Source organism: Balaenoptera musculus, chromosome 8, assembly GCF_009873245.2.
Source record: "Balaenoptera musculus isolate JJ_BM4_2016_0621 chromosome 8, mBalMus1.pri.v3, whole genome shotgun sequence".
NCBI classification, from domain to species: Eukaryota; Metazoa; Chordata; class Mammalia; order Artiodactyla; family Balaenopteridae; genus Balaenoptera; species Balaenoptera musculus.
In genome coordinates, this window is record NC_045792.1 from 85,894,095 (window position 1) to 85,913,131 (window position 19,037).

General features: G+C 43.6%; 1 protein-coding gene across 3 annotated transcripts in view; it reads right to left on the minus strand.

Annotated features, from left to right (window-relative positions):
* Positions 1-19,037, minus strand: part of SLC1A2 (solute carrier family 1 member 2) — a 150,859-nt gene that overhangs the window by 28,177 nt on the left and 103,645 nt on the right. For all 3 annotated transcript variants that reach the window (XM_036861175.1, XM_036861176.1, XM_036861174.1), the window contains exons 5-7: positions 16,814-16,982; positions 12,307-12,433; positions 4,667-4,900 (exon numbers count right to left, since the gene is read on the minus strand). In XM_036861175.1, the coding sequence (XP_036717070.1) occupies positions 4,667-4,900; positions 12,307-12,433; positions 16,814-16,982 (530 nt within the window). The remainder of the gene's footprint in view (positions 1-4,666; positions 4,901-12,306; positions 12,434-16,813; positions 16,983-19,037) is intronic.

The following is a 19,037-nucleotide window of genomic DNA, read 5'->3' on the forward strand; positions in this document are numbered from 1 at the left end:
TAAGATGCTAATAGTCAGCAAAATATTTTTGTTGGTTCTAGCTTTTGAGATCTACTCAGAGCTTCAAGTTCTCCTTTCCCTTTGGTCATTGTTTACATCTTGGATTAAATATTGAAGCCCATGTGATTGCCCACATCAATTGGGCTGCCAAAAAAAAGTGTCAGAAAAGGATCAGCTATCAACAGTAAGATGGAATGAGGAATTTTTGAATGACCCATAATTTCATGCTAGAAACACTGTTTCCAACAAGATGACTACATGGGTTGTATCTAGCCCCTGGGAATTGCCCTGAGCCGGGCCTGCTAATGTTGAGAATGCTGGACAAATATGTTAAGGACCATTCAGCAAGAATCCAAGCTTCTAGCAATTCACTGCGGACCCTCACAGACAGTCCAACTCCCTGATAAATGGTCATTGCCAATTCTACAGTCTCTCCAATGACATAGGGCAGAAAAGCCAGTGCTCTGGAGCTAATCAAAGACCCAACATGGAGTGACTTCACCCCCACTCCTCCCAGGCATGGGATGGGAATTCACGACCATATGAATCAATCTCAAAGGCCAGAACTCCTGACATGTTCTGTGTCTTCTAAAACAGGAGACCTATAAGAGTAAGTGTTGCTGAAAGCCAGAATATTATTTCCATGTGGATAGAGGTGATGGGAGGGCAGGTGGATTTGCTTCAAAGTTTAAGTGATATGGAAAGCAATGTAGAACATTCCAACTGCCATGGGAGTACATTGTGGTACATTCTCTTTTCTCTTATTCAAATGTTAGCAAACTGTCCCCAGTGCAGACAGCACATTTTTCTCTCTTGCATTTACAGCCTTAGTCATAGCTCCCTCCTTCTACTTGTCAGAATTAGGGCTCCAGACAAGCTGGACAAAGACACCTGCAGAGGCGTCAGTTTCTCAGAGAGTGGGACAGGACCGTCAGCTTCAGGCATGCTAAGTAAAATGCAGATTCCAGGGCCTACGCAGAACCAAGGTCCCTGAAGCTCTAAAATTAGGGTCTCCTAGATCTGCATCTTATCAACCCACGGACCCACAAGCCCTATTAACAACCTTAGGGAAACCAGAGTCATCTTACTGGAACATTCTTTGTGATTTTAGGTCAGGGGTCTTTCTCATGCCTCCTCTTTGGTCTTAGGTGGGGAGAAGAAATGGATGTTTGGAGACCTCTCATTACCAAAACCTTATAAGCCCAGGGAGAAAAGTGTGGAGTCTGGCCTCATTCACATGCTGGGGTGCCATCGTACCTGGCTTGCTGCCCCAGCTGTTTTAATGAGAAGTTAGTGTCCCTTTATTCCTCTCTCATGCACTCCCAGCCCTTTCCTAAGACCCCTTTGAGGTTACCAGGACACCATGACTGGTCTGAAATGGCTGCGTGGCTATGGTTGGCAGCTGAATTCTCATCAGTATGAATCTTAGGACACTGCTGGGAGGACTGGAATATATCCATTATTATCACTGCATTCATTTTCCCACAGTGTCATCAAAGGGTCTTTAGACAATTCAACAGATTGGAGAAAACAGCTGGTAAGGCATGAAAATATTCTTAATGTCACTACTGGACAGGCTTTGTGTCTTAAAAATCCATATGTACCCCATCGGTCCAAACTGGGACTTGAGAATTTTAACTCTTTCCTGTGTTGACAGGCTGACATTCTGACATTGTTTTTTTGGTTCCTGCCTCAGTGGCCATATGACAGTCTTCAAACGTTGCTAATAATAACTGTCTGGCACTTGAGATTCTTCTTTTTTTTAATCCAGATTAGTGTTAACAGCGCACTAGGAAGTCAGAGGGATGCAGAGAGACGTGTCGCAGGCCATCCCCACTCCATTCAGCTGCCCTGACACCAGCCTCTGTGCCTATTGAGAAAACGGGGTCAACCCTTCCCCTGCACATCCTCATTCAGTCCAGCGTCTGAGGAGGTGGAAAGTATATTCAGCGCTGGCTGTCCCAGGGCTTTCCCCCTGTGGTCATAATGGCAAATAAACCCTGAGTTAATTCTTAGTACGTGACTCCTGCTACAGTGACTTTTTAAAAAAAGAAATTCCTCATCTAGGCAAAAGCCACATTTTAACCAAAGATTAAAACCATATTTTTTTTCAGATGAAATACAGGGCAAGGGGGAGATATGAGTCTAATGTTTGTGGTCTTGGTCAGATAACCCAAGAATTTGTCTTTGATTTAAATATGATTTTGGGTTTTCCCTATGCTTTTAAGATTTACCTTTGTCTTATAAAGGGACTAGGATAATTGTCTAGTCATTCAGAAGAAAAGATAATGATAATATTTTGTAATAGTGTAGATATCAAAACCATAAAGGTATTGGAAGAAAATATAAAGTTATATTTTATAATCTTTGGTGGAAAAGATATTCCTAAGCAAAATCAAAGTTCTAAATACCAAAGGAAAACACTGACGACATACAAATTAAAACCTGCTAGTGGCAAAAAGTGCTGTAAGTTTTTAAGACAAATGTCAAGTGAAGGGGGACACTATTTACAACATATGACACATGAGTTGATATTTCTATATATGTAGAGAGCTGAAAACCAATCAGGAAAGGATAAACACCCCAACAGGAAATTAAGCTCACAAACAATTCACAGGGCAGAGGAGGGGAGGGAAGGATGGTCAAAAAGAACATAAAAAAGATGTTTTCCCTTCGCTAGTAATCAAAATAATGCAAATTCAGTGAGATCACTTTTCACCAATAGGATTTGAAAGTATTAAAGTGACAGATAATGTTCAGTGTTGATGAGCAGGTGGGTAAAGGCACACTCGTATACCCAGTTAGTGGGTACGTAAACGAATGTACTTTTCTAAATAGTAATCTGGTGATATGTTTCAAAACCATCAGGGTGCTTACCACTGGATTCAGCAATTCCACTTCTAGAAATTTATCCTGAGGGGATCACCAGACATCCTTGCAGAAATGTATTTACAAGGATGCTTGTCATAGCCCTGTTTAATAGACAAGGTTTAAATGTACATTTGGGGTGGGGGATGTATTGTAGTACCTACAGTATATTATTATGAAGTTTAAAAATAGTAGTAATAGATATGCAGTAATAGATATAGTAAGAGCTATATTAATAGATATAACTTTTATGATATGTTGACCAGTGAAAGTAGCAGTGTACAATATCTATACATAATAAGAACTGGAAATGTACATAACTGTAAAGATTAACAAAAAGGTTACTACCAGTTATCAGTGGTGTTGCCCATTTTTTTTCCTCCAAAATTTTATACACTGTCTGAACTTTTTCATAATGACCAAATACCATGCTCATAACCAGAAATCAAAAATAAAACTAAACATGATTGTTTTCATTTTTGAAAAAAAGTTAACTTTTTCACCAAAAAGAGAAAATCTTTATGGATAGCGATACTTAGCGATAAGAAATGTATAGGACCAAGAAGGAAAAAGGAAATTTTGAAGTGTTTCCCTTCATCTTGGGAAACTGAATGTAGAATCTAGATCTCCAAAATTGTATAGATTTTAGCTTTTTCTGAAACCTCACGTTCTACTAGTACAGAATTCTCACTGATTTGCAAGATGGAAATATAATTTGGCTTTCCCAGGTTGTCACCACTATTGGCCTGTTAGGTCACTTAAGAAAAACCTGACTGACTGCTCAGTAGTTTTGAAAAAAAAAAAAGCAGTCTCCCTGTGTCACAGAGCAGCTGCCTCCCTGGCAGTGAGTGGTCATGGGTTCTGTAACAAGGACCTGCCAACCTGTGACTCCAGAGATAACGCTGAGCTATGGGTTGCAGAGTTTACTTGCCTCCCTGCCACCTGCTTTATGGCCTCAGTCTTTGTTTTGTGACCCAAGGATACACATGTAGAAATAAAAGCAAATATTGCAGGCTGAAAGAATAAAACTCTTTTAGTCTTTGAAATTCTACATTGCTGGCTGTTTCTTATGTATCTGTTTTTGTTGGGTTGTTGGTTTTATTTTTGCTAAATTCAGTCCAAGATGATATCAAAAAAAAAAAAAGAGGTTTTTTTGCTTGCATATCTGGAGTCCTCACTGGCTTCTGGGAGGCACTGGGACTAGGTAATGAAGAAGCAACTGACTCTCAGTCAATGTGAAGTCAAATCAATGCCAACCTGACTTTCCTCAAAATCAGTGGGGTAGAATAGTCCATTACAGGTTCAAAGACTTGCCTGATTTCCGGTTTGTTTGAAAAATCTCACCTAACCTACCGTTTACCCTGCAAAACCTTGTTCTCCTACTTTTGAAAAATTATTCCAATACAGTGATATAATAGCCTTTCTCAAATCACAGGTGAGAGAATTTCTTAAATAAAATAACATCCTGTTACACCCTTTTGGAAAACATTTAAAACTGAACTAATGCTATATGTGGCAAATAATGCCTAGAGATGAATAGCATGTATTCACCTGGGAAACAATATGAGATCATAGTTCCAAGACAGCTGCATACCAGCAAAAAGTTCATCAGAAAGCTTAAAAGTTCCTAAAAGGAGCGAAGAATCTAAAGTGTTCCACTTTTTCAAAAATATTTTTAAAATATGTGAAAAGTGTTCTCACTGAACGCTCTGATGGGAAGGTTTTGAAAAAGAGGAAGTGACAAAGAAGTAAAAGGAATGAGCAGAGAGAAACAACAGTGATTTCTTGCGTTCTCTACCTGGAAGCGGTACCCAGGGCAGTGATCCAAGCTTGGAAAATTCCAGCAAAAAAGGAGAAAGGGTTTTTCCTGGTCACTAGAAAGTAAATCAAGGGGAGAAAGATGCCCCCATGGATGATGAGGCCGACAATCACCGTGATCATGTACATCCCCAGTTGTCTAGCAACCACTTCTAAGTCCTTGATTGCAATGATCTTCCCACAAATTAGGCAGGCGATACCTAGGGGAGAGTACCTGAAAAACATAAAAGAAAAAAAAAAAAGCATTGAAGAGCTGGTGATGGGATTCAGAATTTAAATCAGGGCCCTCCTTCGTACCACACGCTGAGGAAAACCCTTTGCATTCCTGTACAGAGTGTTGCCAAAAGAGGACCATGAGATTCGATAGATGCTATATTTTGCTTCCGACTAACCGCATTATCTGAAATATTTCCTATGGACCTGGTGGCCCCTGCTTTGATGAAAAATCCCAAGGCAAACTTTGTTGCTCAGGTAATTTTTTAGGGCTAAAGGAGACACGCTTTACCACCTCTTAAGGAAGCACCAAGATAAAAGTCGAGGGACACCCAGGTTACATCTTTGAGAATCTTATTTGATTTCTCTGTTCCAGATCTCCTTCCTCGAAAATTGAGAATAAATTTAGAGCTTCTCAGAAAGCTCATTAGAGTTTCACCAATTTACAAACACTGGTGTTTGTAAATAGTGCTTTGTTTTTGCCTTGGAAGGAATCTAGGAAATACATTGAGAGAGAGAGAGAGAGAGAGAGAGAGAGAGCTGCCCAAACAAGAAAACCATCTGAGCCAAGAAGCATGTTTAGAGAAATGTGGTTTTATTACTTCCAAGTCTGAAAGTGTTTCTTTCCATACCTACTCCAACAGTAATGCTGGCTGCCATTCATCGTGTTTCAAGAATATGGGGAGACATTCACACACTTAATTCTTACAAAAACCCTAAAACCAAGGAATCATTATGCCGGTTTGGCAAATGAGGAAATTGAGGTTTGGAAAAGTTAAATTACTGGCCCAAGACCATGAAAACAAGAAGGAGGAGGAGGATAATCTCAGATGTGTGAAACTCTACCACTGGGGGTTTTCATCCCTACCAACCAAACCACTTCCTTGAAGGAGCAATTGTAGCTTTTTGTACATAAGCAGACAATTTGTTCTCTACCAATCTATCCTAAAATAGACTTATTCTGTATTTCTATATTATTATTCTTTTATAGCATGCTTGGAAACAATCTACTGTTGTCCTCACTCTTGAGTCAGCTAACCATGCTCTCTCTCACCTTGGGTATATTTTTTGCATGTTTGGCAATACCCTTTTTTTTTATTGCCTAATCTGGTGGTGTTGGAGCATGAACTTGTTCAGCCTGTAACACTTCTGACTGAAATGAAGATGTTTGTGGGAACGTTGACACCTTATTAAGAATTATGAACATATTTGAAAGAAAGACTGTGGGGCAAACGAAGTCACGCTCCCAGCCTGGGGAGGGGAGTCAGGATAAAGAGAGGGCCAGCAAGCAGATATGGTGGATTTTGTTTTTTCAGTTGTGTTTGGAGCAAAAGCACTTCCTGGGTTAAAGCAAAGCCATGAGGAGTAGACAAGAGTCATATACACAATTACACGAGACATGGAGCTTGTCCAGCCAGCTATATGACCTTGGTTAGTGACTTATTCCCATTTTACAGATGTGCAAGTCGAGGCTTAGAGAGACTACCTGCAACCTCATGGGATTGCTGTGAGGATTACGTTTTTGAACATGCATATGTACGCACTATCAAAAGTCCCTCCCCCATCCCTGTCAGTGCCATTAGTTCTCTGACTCCTGACACAGGAGTCCCTTGCAGGTTCATTTTCACACATCTACCCCATGTCCCCTCATCACCTATGCGTAATGAGTCAAGTCTGAGTTGAAGAGGTTTTCTAAGGCATCTCACGGGCTACTTCCACCCAACTGCGGATGTTTTTACGTCCAAACTATTTTCTCAAGAGGAATCTTCTCCTGAAAGAGCTGATTTGTAACTGACACTAAGTAGTTAAAACATGAGCGTAGTTACTCTCCCTGAGGAGCATCTAGCCTGTAGTCTCCCTTTCTCCGTTCCTGGAGGTGAAGGCTGGCGATGTTTGAGGGCTGCTTCCCCGGGAATTAGGGAGTCAAGTCATTAAACCTTTGGCTTTCCCACCATTTTATATTTTCTTGCTGTGCCCATAGTCACAGCATCTCATAGATCAGTCGGGTGGTCTCAGGGGCCAGCTCTGTGTTCCCTGAGATTGTAAACAACTAAGCAGAATGCATTTTCTGATAAAACCAACAAGCATCTAGCTTCATAAACCAAGAGACTAATTCTTTCCCAAGCACCAATCACCCCTTAGAGATCTCCAGAAAAACACAAATACAAGCTGTTTTGGGTGCCATTCAATTTTCCTGCTCTTCTAGGACAAGTGATTTGTAGAAGGGAGAGAAAATGTTTTCAAGGCTCTTTGCCAAGCAAGACCAGCTATAGAGACCCCTGGAGAACACATCTGCCAGAACCAAATGTTAGATAACCAACAGGTTATCTCCAGAGTACTCAGCTCACTGGGAGAAACCTGAGTCCCCACTATAAATGGACAGTGCCATTCAAGGGCCAGAAGGTAGAGTGTTAGGGTAAATAAATATGGCAAGCAGGGGCCCTAGTTAACCCAAACACCTTGGTCTCTGGAACTAGAATGAGCATTAATTAGGACAGGGAAAGAGACTTTGTTCTAAGATGTTTTTTAGGGTCATTACTTCCCTGCACCTGTTTTCAAAGCAGGTAGTTTAAGCCTCCACTCAGGAGCTGGAGCTTCTGAGTTCCTGGGTTTCCATATTAATGAATTACCTTGTTGGAAATATACTCAATGGAAAAGAAAAGGCAAATGTTCAGGGCTCAAGGTCACCATTTAAAGTTTCTGAGATGAAGCAAACAATGCCATAAACTAAAGTGTATAAAGAGGCTGAGAGCTCCCGAGTGTTCTGAAGCCAAGTGATGCCCAGGAATTGTTGGACCCGTTTCTAAATTAGAAGGACATAACTACAGAGCTGGGAGAGGGAATGGCTCCCATGCTGCCCTGAGACTGGCTATATCCTCAGCTCTGGGCTTCATTTTCAAAGCCACTGATTCATCCAGGACTGGCCTGTGGCATCTTTTTCTTACTGTTGCATCACCCATTCTTGCCTCTGCCCACTTTGCACCTCAATCCTTGTCATCCTAAGGTTCCAGCCAAGATGCCCCCTCAGGTCTGCTCCCTACTCCACAAACAGACCATCCACAGCACTAACATACCCCGAACTGAGTCAGTGCATCCGTAGCCCCCTGCCCCAGAATTACCCGGCCTGCCTGAAACAATATGGGTCCCCTGGACCCACCATATACCTACTGAGTTAGAACTTCCTGAAGCTGGCCTTGGGACAGTTATATTTCAAACAAGTTCCCGGGTAATTCTGATGTGCTTGGAAATCAATGTTTCCAAATAAATCAATGTTTCCAGGAATAAAATCTGATCTGCAACTGATGAAATACAGATAGTCCTTGGTTAGTCTTTGGAAACCATTTACTTTTTATTTAGCTGCACCTTATTCAAGGCCTTTGGTTTTAACCCACTAAAGTGATAACTTTGGGACTTTCAGGCATAGGACAGATGGTGGGCCAGACACCTGGCATGGAGGTAAGCGGAGGGACTTTCTCAGTCCTGCCATAAAGCCACTCTGGTTCTGTCCCACATGTTGCCAACAGCAACACCCCTCCGCCAGTTTGGGACAGATTTCGAGAGAACTCAAGAGTTGGAAGAGTCTGTCAGTAAAGACTTAAACATACATTCCAAGAGTTACCTAAGGTGCTCTCGGTACTCAGGGTAAGGAAGTAACACAAATCTCCACTTTCCCAGTCCACTTAGGGAAAGGTTCTGGCTATCCAAGAAGTGACTTTTGCTGAGAGTTACCATATGAGGATTAGAACTCTTCATCAGGATAGAGTGAAAGTCAGTTCATGGAGCCTCCAGGCTCCATTATATCACCAGCTCCTGAAATTGTTGTTGGCATGGAAGAGGTGCTCGAGTATTTAGGAAGTGAAGGAATGAATGGGTGGATGGATGGATGGTGGTGGTGGTGGGTTAACTGGGAGGGAGAATTGAAAGAGTGAGCAGAGATTTCACTTCTCACTTTATGTTTCTACGGTGGTGAGATTATGAAAAGTTTTACTTTCTATTTAAGTTTTGCAGATTTTGAAAAACATGTTTTAAAGCACTTTGCGAAAAACTGAGGATATGAAAATCACACCGAAATGAAGGTTTTTCTTTTCTTTTGGTGATTCAGAGGGCTTTGCAGGATTCCTAAGGAATTCACAAATACAGAGAAGCAAAGGGTTACGGATTGAATTGATAATAATGGTAATTACAGTGTAACAACAATAATAATACTAGGTCATACAAAATGCTCAGACAGGTCCTGGCACATAGGAAATGCTCCATAACTATTGGTCACAATTTCACTTAATTCTCACAGCAACCCTATGATATGGATTCTATGATCAATCCATTTCACAGATCAGGATGAGGGGTTTAGCGTGTTTCTAACTTACCTAAAGTCACACAGCTAGTAAGAGGAGGATCCTGGGTTCAATCCAGTCTGAGGTCAGATGGAAGTTGATTTAGGTAATGCTTCTCTATAATTCCAATTACTTAGGCTGTGCAATGAGTTAACCTCTGTGCTTAGTTTTCTCCTCTGGAAAATAGGGCTCACCAAAGTACCTATTTTTGCTAGGTATTATTGTGAAAAATAAATGAGTCAATGCATGTAAAGTATTGGAATAGTATTAAGCATACAGCAGGAATCTGGTAAATCTTAATTGTGATTTAATAATAATTATAATATTATTATCTTCTCAATAATAGGTACAGGACAGTAATTGACAAAGTACTAAGCATATAGCAAGAATTTAATAATTCTGTTATAATTTTATAATAATTATTGTTAGAATAATAGTAATCTCCTCAAAGATGCATTTTGCTATTACTACTCTTCTTACTACCACGTAGAGAAGACTATGAAAGAACTCTGATGATTTAAGCTTTGAGGGTGTCAGTTAAGGAGTGGTTGGTTGTTTTATCCAGAACCTTCTCACACACATCGTTTTCACTTGCTGATGAGGCAGCTAAAGAATGAAAGAAATGTGTAGGATTGGCATCTCATGTCATATTACACCCTCCGGACTGTTGGCCTAGATGAGGTAACCCAACAGCTGTCAGAAACTGTTCCGTAGGTCCTATTCCTGACTCACAATTGCTCTTCATCTCCTGGGATATGATGCTAAATCTTTAGGAGATTTGGTTTCAGTGAAGAGGAAACTTCTCGATCCACACCCACTCCATCCCTGCAGAGAAGGGAGGCTACACTTTATCCCATGACTCATCTGATTTCCTAGAAGATTCCCTCCGCTTCAAGGGCTCAGTGGAAATGACAGTGGTATGGATAAAGGAAGGAATCTTCATACATGACCCACATCGCTGGCGTCATAATACAGAAAAATGGACTGCATATTCAGAGCTAGGGGGCTCACTCTGCTAGGAATTTTAGGAAATGAAGGCAGATCCTAAGGTTTAAAACCAAGAGGCCTAGTCTGCTTCATATATTACCATTTACTAATCTCTCAGCAAGCTCAGAATGGATTTAAAAGACTTTTAAAGTATTTTTACAGCATGACATCGTGTGTGACTTTAAATCTTCACACAAAAGAAATATTCAGAAATCTAGCATTGACTGGGAAGTTGAAGAATTGGTACAAGAATCGAAAAGAACACACTATTGTACTAGCATCCTTTCCATGTTTCCAAAGTACAAGAAAGCAAGGACCAACACAAGCCAGACCTATTAAATATGGTTCATGAAATCATGGGAAACATCTTCTTGATCTAGGACCCTGGGGCCTTCAGCTAGCCCCTCTTTCCTAAAGTTTTAATAAGAATTTACTACAGGCACATCATCATGTTTGGAGATAAAATACAAGTGGAGAACAGATTGTGCCCTTGTAAGTTGGGAGTAAGGGGCAAGGAAAGGAAGAGAGAACGAAGGTGGAATTTCAGGGGAAGACACGTAGAATCGGAGGAGGATCGGAGGCGGATTGGGAAGGCTGGTGGGGAGCACCGGAGAAGGAGGAGCTAGGGAATCCGTAACGCAGAATTCCTGTGGTGAATAGAACACACGTGTGGTTTGGTCTTATTTCTAGGCAGGCATACAGGACCGTCGTAGAGGTCTGAAATAAACGTATGTAAAAATCTTTCTGTCGGATAGATACCAGACACGAGAAGTTTCCAGTGACTGGAGGTGACACAGTTTCCTTGGTGAAGGAGAGAACACCTATGCTCTGGGCTACCCTATACTTCAGAACCACTGACCATAAACACACATGAAATGAAGTGGAGACAATATTGCTTACTTGATTCACACAACAGCAAAAAAACCCCACCCACTTACATATCAGAGATTTCTATATCAGCATAAACTCCAGCTCTTCCTCTCCCTAGCTGTCTACTCTTAAGCAAGTTAATTCACCTCAGTGAGCCTCAGTTTCCTTTTCTGTCAAATGGGAACCATAACACCATCTTTGCAGGGTTGTGGGGATTACAGTTGGTAGGTATGAAGCACTATCATGGCTCTTGGCAGATAAGAGGAAATCAATAAAAGATAGTTTTGATGATGATGGTGATCATGATGATGTTAAAGAATCAAGATTTAGTGTCTCTGGACCAGTTTTCTCTGCTGTAAAACCAGACAGTGGGACCAGATTTCCAAGAGCCCTTACAGTTCTAATCTTTTGTGATTTCACTTTTTCTTGCATGGCCTGAGAACTGCCTTTTTTTGTTGTTTTTTTTTTTTTTTCTATATGAGTCACGAGTAACCCAGGTCTAAGGTGCATTGCTTTTGGACACCAGAATACTGGCGCAGCGGTTCTTCCATGCACCCTGGGTCATGCCATATCCCTGAGATCTTGGCCGTGTCTTAGTGTATCCTGATACTGCTCAGCTTCAGGATTACTAATGGTTTTTTTCAGCTTTTCTGTCCTTTCTTTTTTTTTTTTTTTTTAAGTCTTTTCTTCCAGGGCAGGGGTGGAAGGGACCATCCCTTTTTAATGTAAGGGGCCAAGTACTAAATAGTTTAGGCTTTGCAGGCTACACAGTCTTGGTCACAGCTAGTGAACTCTGTCTTTTCGCACAAAAGTAACCCTTGACAATACATGAACGAATAGGTATGGCTGGGTTCCAACAAAACTATTTATGGGCACTGAATGTGAATTTCACATAATTTTCACGTGTCGTGGAATAGTACTACTCTTTTGATTTTTTTTTTCCGTCAAATAAAAACATAAAACCCATTCTTAATTCACGGGCCATACAAAACAAATGGCAGATAAGATTTGGCCCACAGGCTATAGTTTTCCAGCCCATTTTCTAGTGAAAGCTCCAAAAAAGAGATTTTCATCCCTTTCTCAAAGTCTTTCTGGAGAGCCCTTTGCTTGGTTCATGCCTGCCCACTCTTTCCTGCTGGGAGGGCTCCAGTGCCCTCTGGCGACCCCAAGACCATCTCACAAGCCGCCACCATGAAGTAAGAACAAGCCCACTTACCACATGATCATGATCACTAGCTTCATTACAATCTCATTCAAAATGTTGAAGAATTCCACCATCAGCTTGGCCTGCTCGCCCATCTTCCCCATGGCAATGCCGAAAGCAATGAAAAACCCTATCAGACCTGTTGGGTGAATCACAGGACACAGAAGGACAAATTACAAAGTATGTGTTTCTTCTCCCTTGTTCATTGCTATCCCCCATAATGAACGGAGCCACATTCTTACCACCTGTTACCCTATGAATTAGGCATTAAAAGACAAAAGCATTATGTTTCCCACTTTTCCCCTGGATAATTACGGCTTTCCTGACTACTTTCCACATGAGCAAGTTGAACTGCAAGCAGGTTAGTTGCTTGGAGAAAAGGAATTCATTTTCATTCCAAACGAAAAAGTACCCTCTTCTCTCTCCTCCTCACTTATGAAATCATGTGGAAGCAGATTCCATTAGTACATAGATTAAAGAAGGAAGGCTTGTTGGGACTTGGGGATTATCATGCAAACTTTGGAGCCAATATTAGAAGAGCAGAGACCAATTAGCCAATTCAGTCTCTGCCAGGGTTATGTCTATATGAGTTTGGTGTTATCCCAAGTTAATGCATGGCTGGTATGTTTCACTCTAGGAAAATCCTAAACATAAAATATTTTTCCTATTGCTGTGTGCCTAATTGGAGAAGGAGGAAGAATCTTGAAAAATCCAAGGGAAAGCAATGAAAAATCCAAAACAGTTGGGAAACCCCAAATGACCCAATTTGTTTGGATTTAACCTGTTATTTATTAATTCATCATCATTCTTTCCATGGTCAAAATGGTTACAACGCTTTCTTTTTTATTGTGGTTTTTTTTTTTCAGGATCATAAAGTGAGAACGTAGTCTTTGTTGCTTCCTAGCCCCTTGGCCCTCTTCTCCCTTCACTTGATATCACTTGACTTCCATCTAAATGCAGCCCTCCTCCCCCCAGCCCCCAGGGTCAATCTAATCCCAGGCCAGGAGGATTTGAGGAACCCTGTCCCCACCTCTTGATGCTGGCATCAAATTGCACTAGGTCCTGGACCAAGCCCAACAGCCAACCTTGGGTCTTATTTCTATGTTACCTTTTACCTCATTCCCTGAGTATCTGTCCAGGGAACCTGCCTGATATGTTAGCTCCTCCAAGGCAAGACCTGGCTTTTCTCTCCCCATAATACTTTCTCTGGCACCGCTCTGTCCCACCCCTCTTCCTCAGCCTCTCACCCTGGAGTCTCACCCAGACCCTCCCAGGGACTGGGGCACACTACATGGCTAACGGATGTCCCTGTTACTGCCTGAAGGCTCTCCGGATTTCTGATAACCAGTCATCATGTGCCCCCCAGCTCCCAATCTGTTATTGCCAATCTTGGGGCTCCAACTCTGAAGACTTGCATGGACTATAAATCAATGTAATTGTCCCCTTGGCAACGGGCCCTTGCTTGCCCATCTGACTTTTTCTCTGACCTGCAGTATGGGCCATCCACTCTTCCCTCTCTCTCCCTCCTCTCCTTACACCTACCCTGTCCCACTTTGGCAGACTTCATTTCCAGTCCCTCCCTATTCCATCCAATTTCCTATTGCGTCCGTCCTTTTATGCCTGCAGTCTTGAGCTGTATCAAAGTAAATGATAGCATTATAATATGATTCTCTTAGGGGAAAATTCTTTCTGAACCTCTGCTTTTACCTTTTCTCTAGTCACCAAAACCACTCACCTCCCACACCAAGCACATGTCAACCCAGACTGTTCAACTACCCTCTGCTACCCTCAGCAAAAAGAATCTAGCACTTGCACTGAAATTGTTAATCCTTGGTATTTAATATTTCCCCTTTTTAGCTCTTGGCCAGAAAGATTAACTAGTGACTTACAAGTGAGTTATTGGCCATAAACACAAAGGCTTAATGAGAATTAGCGTGACCTAGAATCAGAGTGACGGGAGAGAGTGACCTAGTTCTGTGGTAATGGAGGAAATCAAATTCAGGCTCTCGTCAAGCCCATGGAGAGGAGTTTGCTAGGTGTGTGGTGAGCAATGATCTGTGAACATTCTGGCTGAGAATAGCTAGTATCACTTGGTTAATTCCATTTGGAAATTTTAAGAGAAAATGTTCAAGGTCTCAAGGTCCCAAAGAACTAGAATAAAATAGCTCCCCTGGCAGGGTCACCAGAAACGGGCCATCTCTATGAGTGTAAGAGAGAGATGTTGAAAGGAGCGCTATCTCACAGGAGTTGATTTAAGTGGTTGGGATTGAAGTAGAGCCCCGGAGCAGTCTGGAGGTCTTGGGGGTAAAGAAATGAGTCTTTAAAGAAGTGGGGGGCCAGAGCCAGGATTTTTATCTTCACTCTTGCAATGCTTGATCCTCGGGACTTTCCAAAACCGAAAAACAAACCAAAACCAAAAAAAAAAAAGGCCACCATCTCTGCCCTTGGAAGACAATGGAAAGAACCTTATTTCAGCCATGATTTGTAAATGGGAAGTTTCTCAACAGTCTAACTTCCCTTAGCTTTCCAGAGCCTCAATTTGTACTTGGAAACCCACAGCCAGCTTGTGCATTTCCCTCTGTAAACACTGCCTCATTGAACTCACTGGAACAGGGGTGTTTCATTTGAACAAAGCCCTCTTAGACTTGGTCACTGGGGTTGAGAGAGTCGTGAATTGTGTTGAAACTCCCTGGTACAGCCAAAGGTCATGTGACTTCCCAGAATCCACCAGGACTCTGGAAATGACCACAAAAGTCTTCTGAATGATTCACCCCAAAGCTCTGGCCCCATTACTCATGGCCACAGTAGAAAATAGTGGGGCCACTTTGACCATAGGGTTTGGGGGGCAAGGGGATTTGGGAATGCCTGAAAGGGTCACAGATATCTGGACAGTGGGAGAGAAGAGCCACTCAGGGTTGGATGCTGAGGATATTTGCAAACCCTCCTTCTCAGAGGAACTCTCCTATTTTCTCCTCTCTCCTTCCTCCTCTCGCCTCCCACTGGTTGTCAGCAATGTTTATTGATCTTTTGTTGCCTGGCAACCTGGTCAGCTTATCTCTTCCCTCACTCTCCGCTTCCTGCCAGGTCAAAGAAAAAGACACTTTTCACTGGCCGGGAAGTCCTGCTCTCTCCACCTCTGTTTCTCCACCATTCTGGATAAGTAAGGAGAACGGTGACCAAATTTAGACCAAACAAAAAGGACTCCCAGGTAAAATCTGAATTTCAGAAAAACAATGAAAAAATTTTTTTAGTCCAAGTATATCCCATGCAATATTTGGGACATACTTAACACTTCAAAATTATTTGTTGTTTATCTGAAATTCACATGAAACTGGGCACCCTGTATTTTATCTGATGCCCCTATCAAAGAGACAAGGGCACTTGATCTCCTAGATGGTAAAGTGAGCTCAACCTTTTCTAAACAGCTCTCATCCAAATCCTTGGAAATCTCGCTTGCGTGGATCAACATACTTCTTCCACATAGATTTCCCATTTCTCCCAGCTTATGACCAAATGTCTTGTCTTGGGACACCATTCTAACAGTGGATGGGGGTTATTACGGTGGGGGGAGTGAACCCAGAGGGTGGATGGGGAGTAAAGTGAGCAAACTGGAGTCACCCACACAATGGGGAGTCTCTATCCTCTGTGGGGTGTTTTCTACTGAGCAGCTTAGCGCTCCACCCCCAGCCTTTAATGATGACAGCGGCTCACATGATAAAGCATATGGCGCGTACCATCGTGCCTACGTGCACAGTCTCACTGAATCCTCACAATGATCTACAGGAGAAATGCCAACCCCATGCCCACTTTACAGATGAATCTTGAGAAGTGGAGCAGCCAGCCCACGATTAGATAACCGGTGAGTGGTCCATAAGGGATCCAAACTGGATACAAACCAGTCTAACGTCAGAGCCAAAGAACCCCTGGGATGACACTCTCAGAAGGTTCCAAGCTCACTGAAATCCCAGAAAGTTAAACCAGACAGTCTCCTTTTGCTAAGCCCGTTTTGGCACCAACGCCAACACTTTCACTCCTGATAGCACTGCGTTTGTTTACAGACTGTGAGGGCTGCGGTGGGACAGCCCCCATGCCTAGCATAGTCCTGGGACAGACACAAGGGCGCCTCAAAAAACAATGCTTAGGAAATGAAAGGATTCGATGTGTAACTTCACGAGATGGAGAGTCAGAGAAAGTGACTTGCCAACACCACGCAGAAAGTGGGGGGATGTGCCCGGTGAATGTCAGTCCCCTCGCTTCGCCCATACCCCAATCCTGCTGCCACGTCCCCACGTGGTATGGCTCCTGCCCAGCTCCCTCGTGCTTCACCTCTCAGTTCTCAGGCCCAGTGACCCTCAAATCGCTCCCCAGAGACAGCCTCTTGCTCCACCTACAGGACAGCAGGGCGATCGGCTTTCTGAGAAGGAAGCGAGGTTGCCTAGGTGTTGACCTGCAGGGAAAGCTGGCCACGTGGCCCCGGCAGAGGCACCTCCCCCAAGGAGATGAAGACCAGTGTGCCTACCTAAGACATTCATGCCGTCCTTGAACTCCAGGCCCTTCTTGATAACCACCTGCGTCTCCTCAGGCGGCTCAGTCACAGTCTCATTCAACAGCGAGAGGACAGCACTGGTGGCATTGCTCTCCTCGTCTGATGGAGGGGCCACCAGGACTTTCTTTGTCACTGTTTGAATCTAATGGAGTGGGGAAAAAAAAACCATAAAGATGAAAGGTTTGGTGTAAAAGGTCACCAAAAGCCTGGCCGCTTACATAAATTTTTGAATTCCCAATATGTCAAAAATATTATAATTAAGAAATGGCGGGCTTCCCTGGTGGTGCAGTGGTTGAGAATCCGCCTGCCAATGCAGGGGACACGGGTTCGAGCCCTGGTCTGGGAAGATCCCACATGCCGCGGAGCAACTAGGCCCGTGAGCCACAACTACTGAGCCTGCGCGTCTGGAGCCTGTGCTCCGCAACAAGAGAGGCCGCGATAGTGAGAGGCCCGCGCACCGCGATGAAGAGTGGCCCCCGCTCGCCGCAGCTAGAGAAAGCCCTCGCACAGAAACGAAGACCCAACACAACCAAAAATAAATAAATAAATAAATAAATAAATTTATTAAAAAAAAAAAAAAAAGAAAGAAATGGCCAAACAAGGTTATGAAATTGGGGAATATTTTATATGTGTGTGTTTGACAGAGTGATGCTTCATGGCACAAATATAGTGGGATACGATTGTCCTCATCCCACGATAATGATGGGATTTATAACATTCTTTTGTAACTACTATAAGCAGTGTGATTGGTAACGGGACCCAAGCTTCAGGTTGAGGGATGCCTGTGTGCTTGTTTCATTCCCATGGAGATAGTAGCAAATGTGAGACCCAGTTGGATGACCTGCCAGCCCCTGTGGAGGGTCCTGGATCTGGTCAGGAACAGGAGGGCAGGGGTCTTGTTGGAAGTCAGATCAGCATCTCATGATCCACGTGATTCGCTTCTCCCTGCCTGGTTCCTATCGCAGGGAATCTTCACAGGCCCACTCTCACGGAGGCGCCTCCCAGAGCCTGGCTCTGCTGGGAATCTCCATGTAGCTGCCAGATGTGCCAGCTGCCAGCAGCCCCCATGGCAGGTCACTGGCTCATATTCCGTATGTAAGGTGGGAAGACACCCACTCCTTCGAGGCGGTGACGCCAAGCCTTGCTCAATGTTCCCAAGCATCCCTGTGCAAACGGCCCCCTAAGAAGCTCTCATGCTATTCCTCGACATCTGGGGCGGCCACCCTATTTTTAAAGGTGCCAGGCACCCTGCATGCTGTGAAAACTCACGTCTAAGCCCAGAGAAACACTACCTCCAGGGGCATTAAAATAGAAGTCATGCAGAATCCTAGAATGTCAGTGCCGGCACGTAGTAGGCGACAGATGGCTGAAGCCTGCATAGTTACAGAAGAGGGGGCATGGAGAAGTCAAGTGACTCATCAGACGTCATAGAATTATTGGGAGAACTGGGACCTCAACTCAGATGCTCTGACCACCACTGAGGTCTTTCACCACCTGTGCTGCCTGATAAACTCTATGGACCCAACCCTACAGCAGCTGGGCCCGAGAGTAAGCAAGGTTGACCTGACCAGCTCTCCTAACTGGGAGAGAGGGAAGCACAGCATTCCCTGAGGCAAGGCAGGTACTCCGTGTTCTAACCTGGCCACATGCACTTGTGCAGGGAGAAGGGCAGCCCCAGCTGAATGGCAACAGGCAGCTCATGGCCCCCTTGGTCTGGGCAACGCTGGCACAAAGAGAGAACGTAGGAAGGATCTGAAGGGAAGCTTCCATGAACAACAGAGTCACCCTCCTGGGGACGAAGTGGGGACCAGAGCCAACTGTAGGCCCATCCTGAGAAGGCTAAAGAAGCCAAAGCTCAAGTTCAAAGGAGTAACGGCCATGGGCCTGAATAAATGGTGCTTCCAGGATCAGGGGGGCGGCCAGGTGTTTCATCTTTGACAACTATTACTTCTTATGTCAACAGGAGCCCCTCAAGGCTCACGGGGCTGAGTAACTAACCCCAGGACAGACAGATAGTAGTTTACTGAAGCAGGGTTCAAAATGAGGTATGTTCAGCTCCAAAATCCAGCTTCCAAAGAGCGCAGCTCAGCGGCTGAGTTGAAGGCTGGACGACAGGCCGGGTCCTCTGAGTTCTCAGTTCAAGCCTGTTTGGGCTGAAGAACCCCAGCTGGCTGCCAACGCCAGTCCCAGCCGCCAG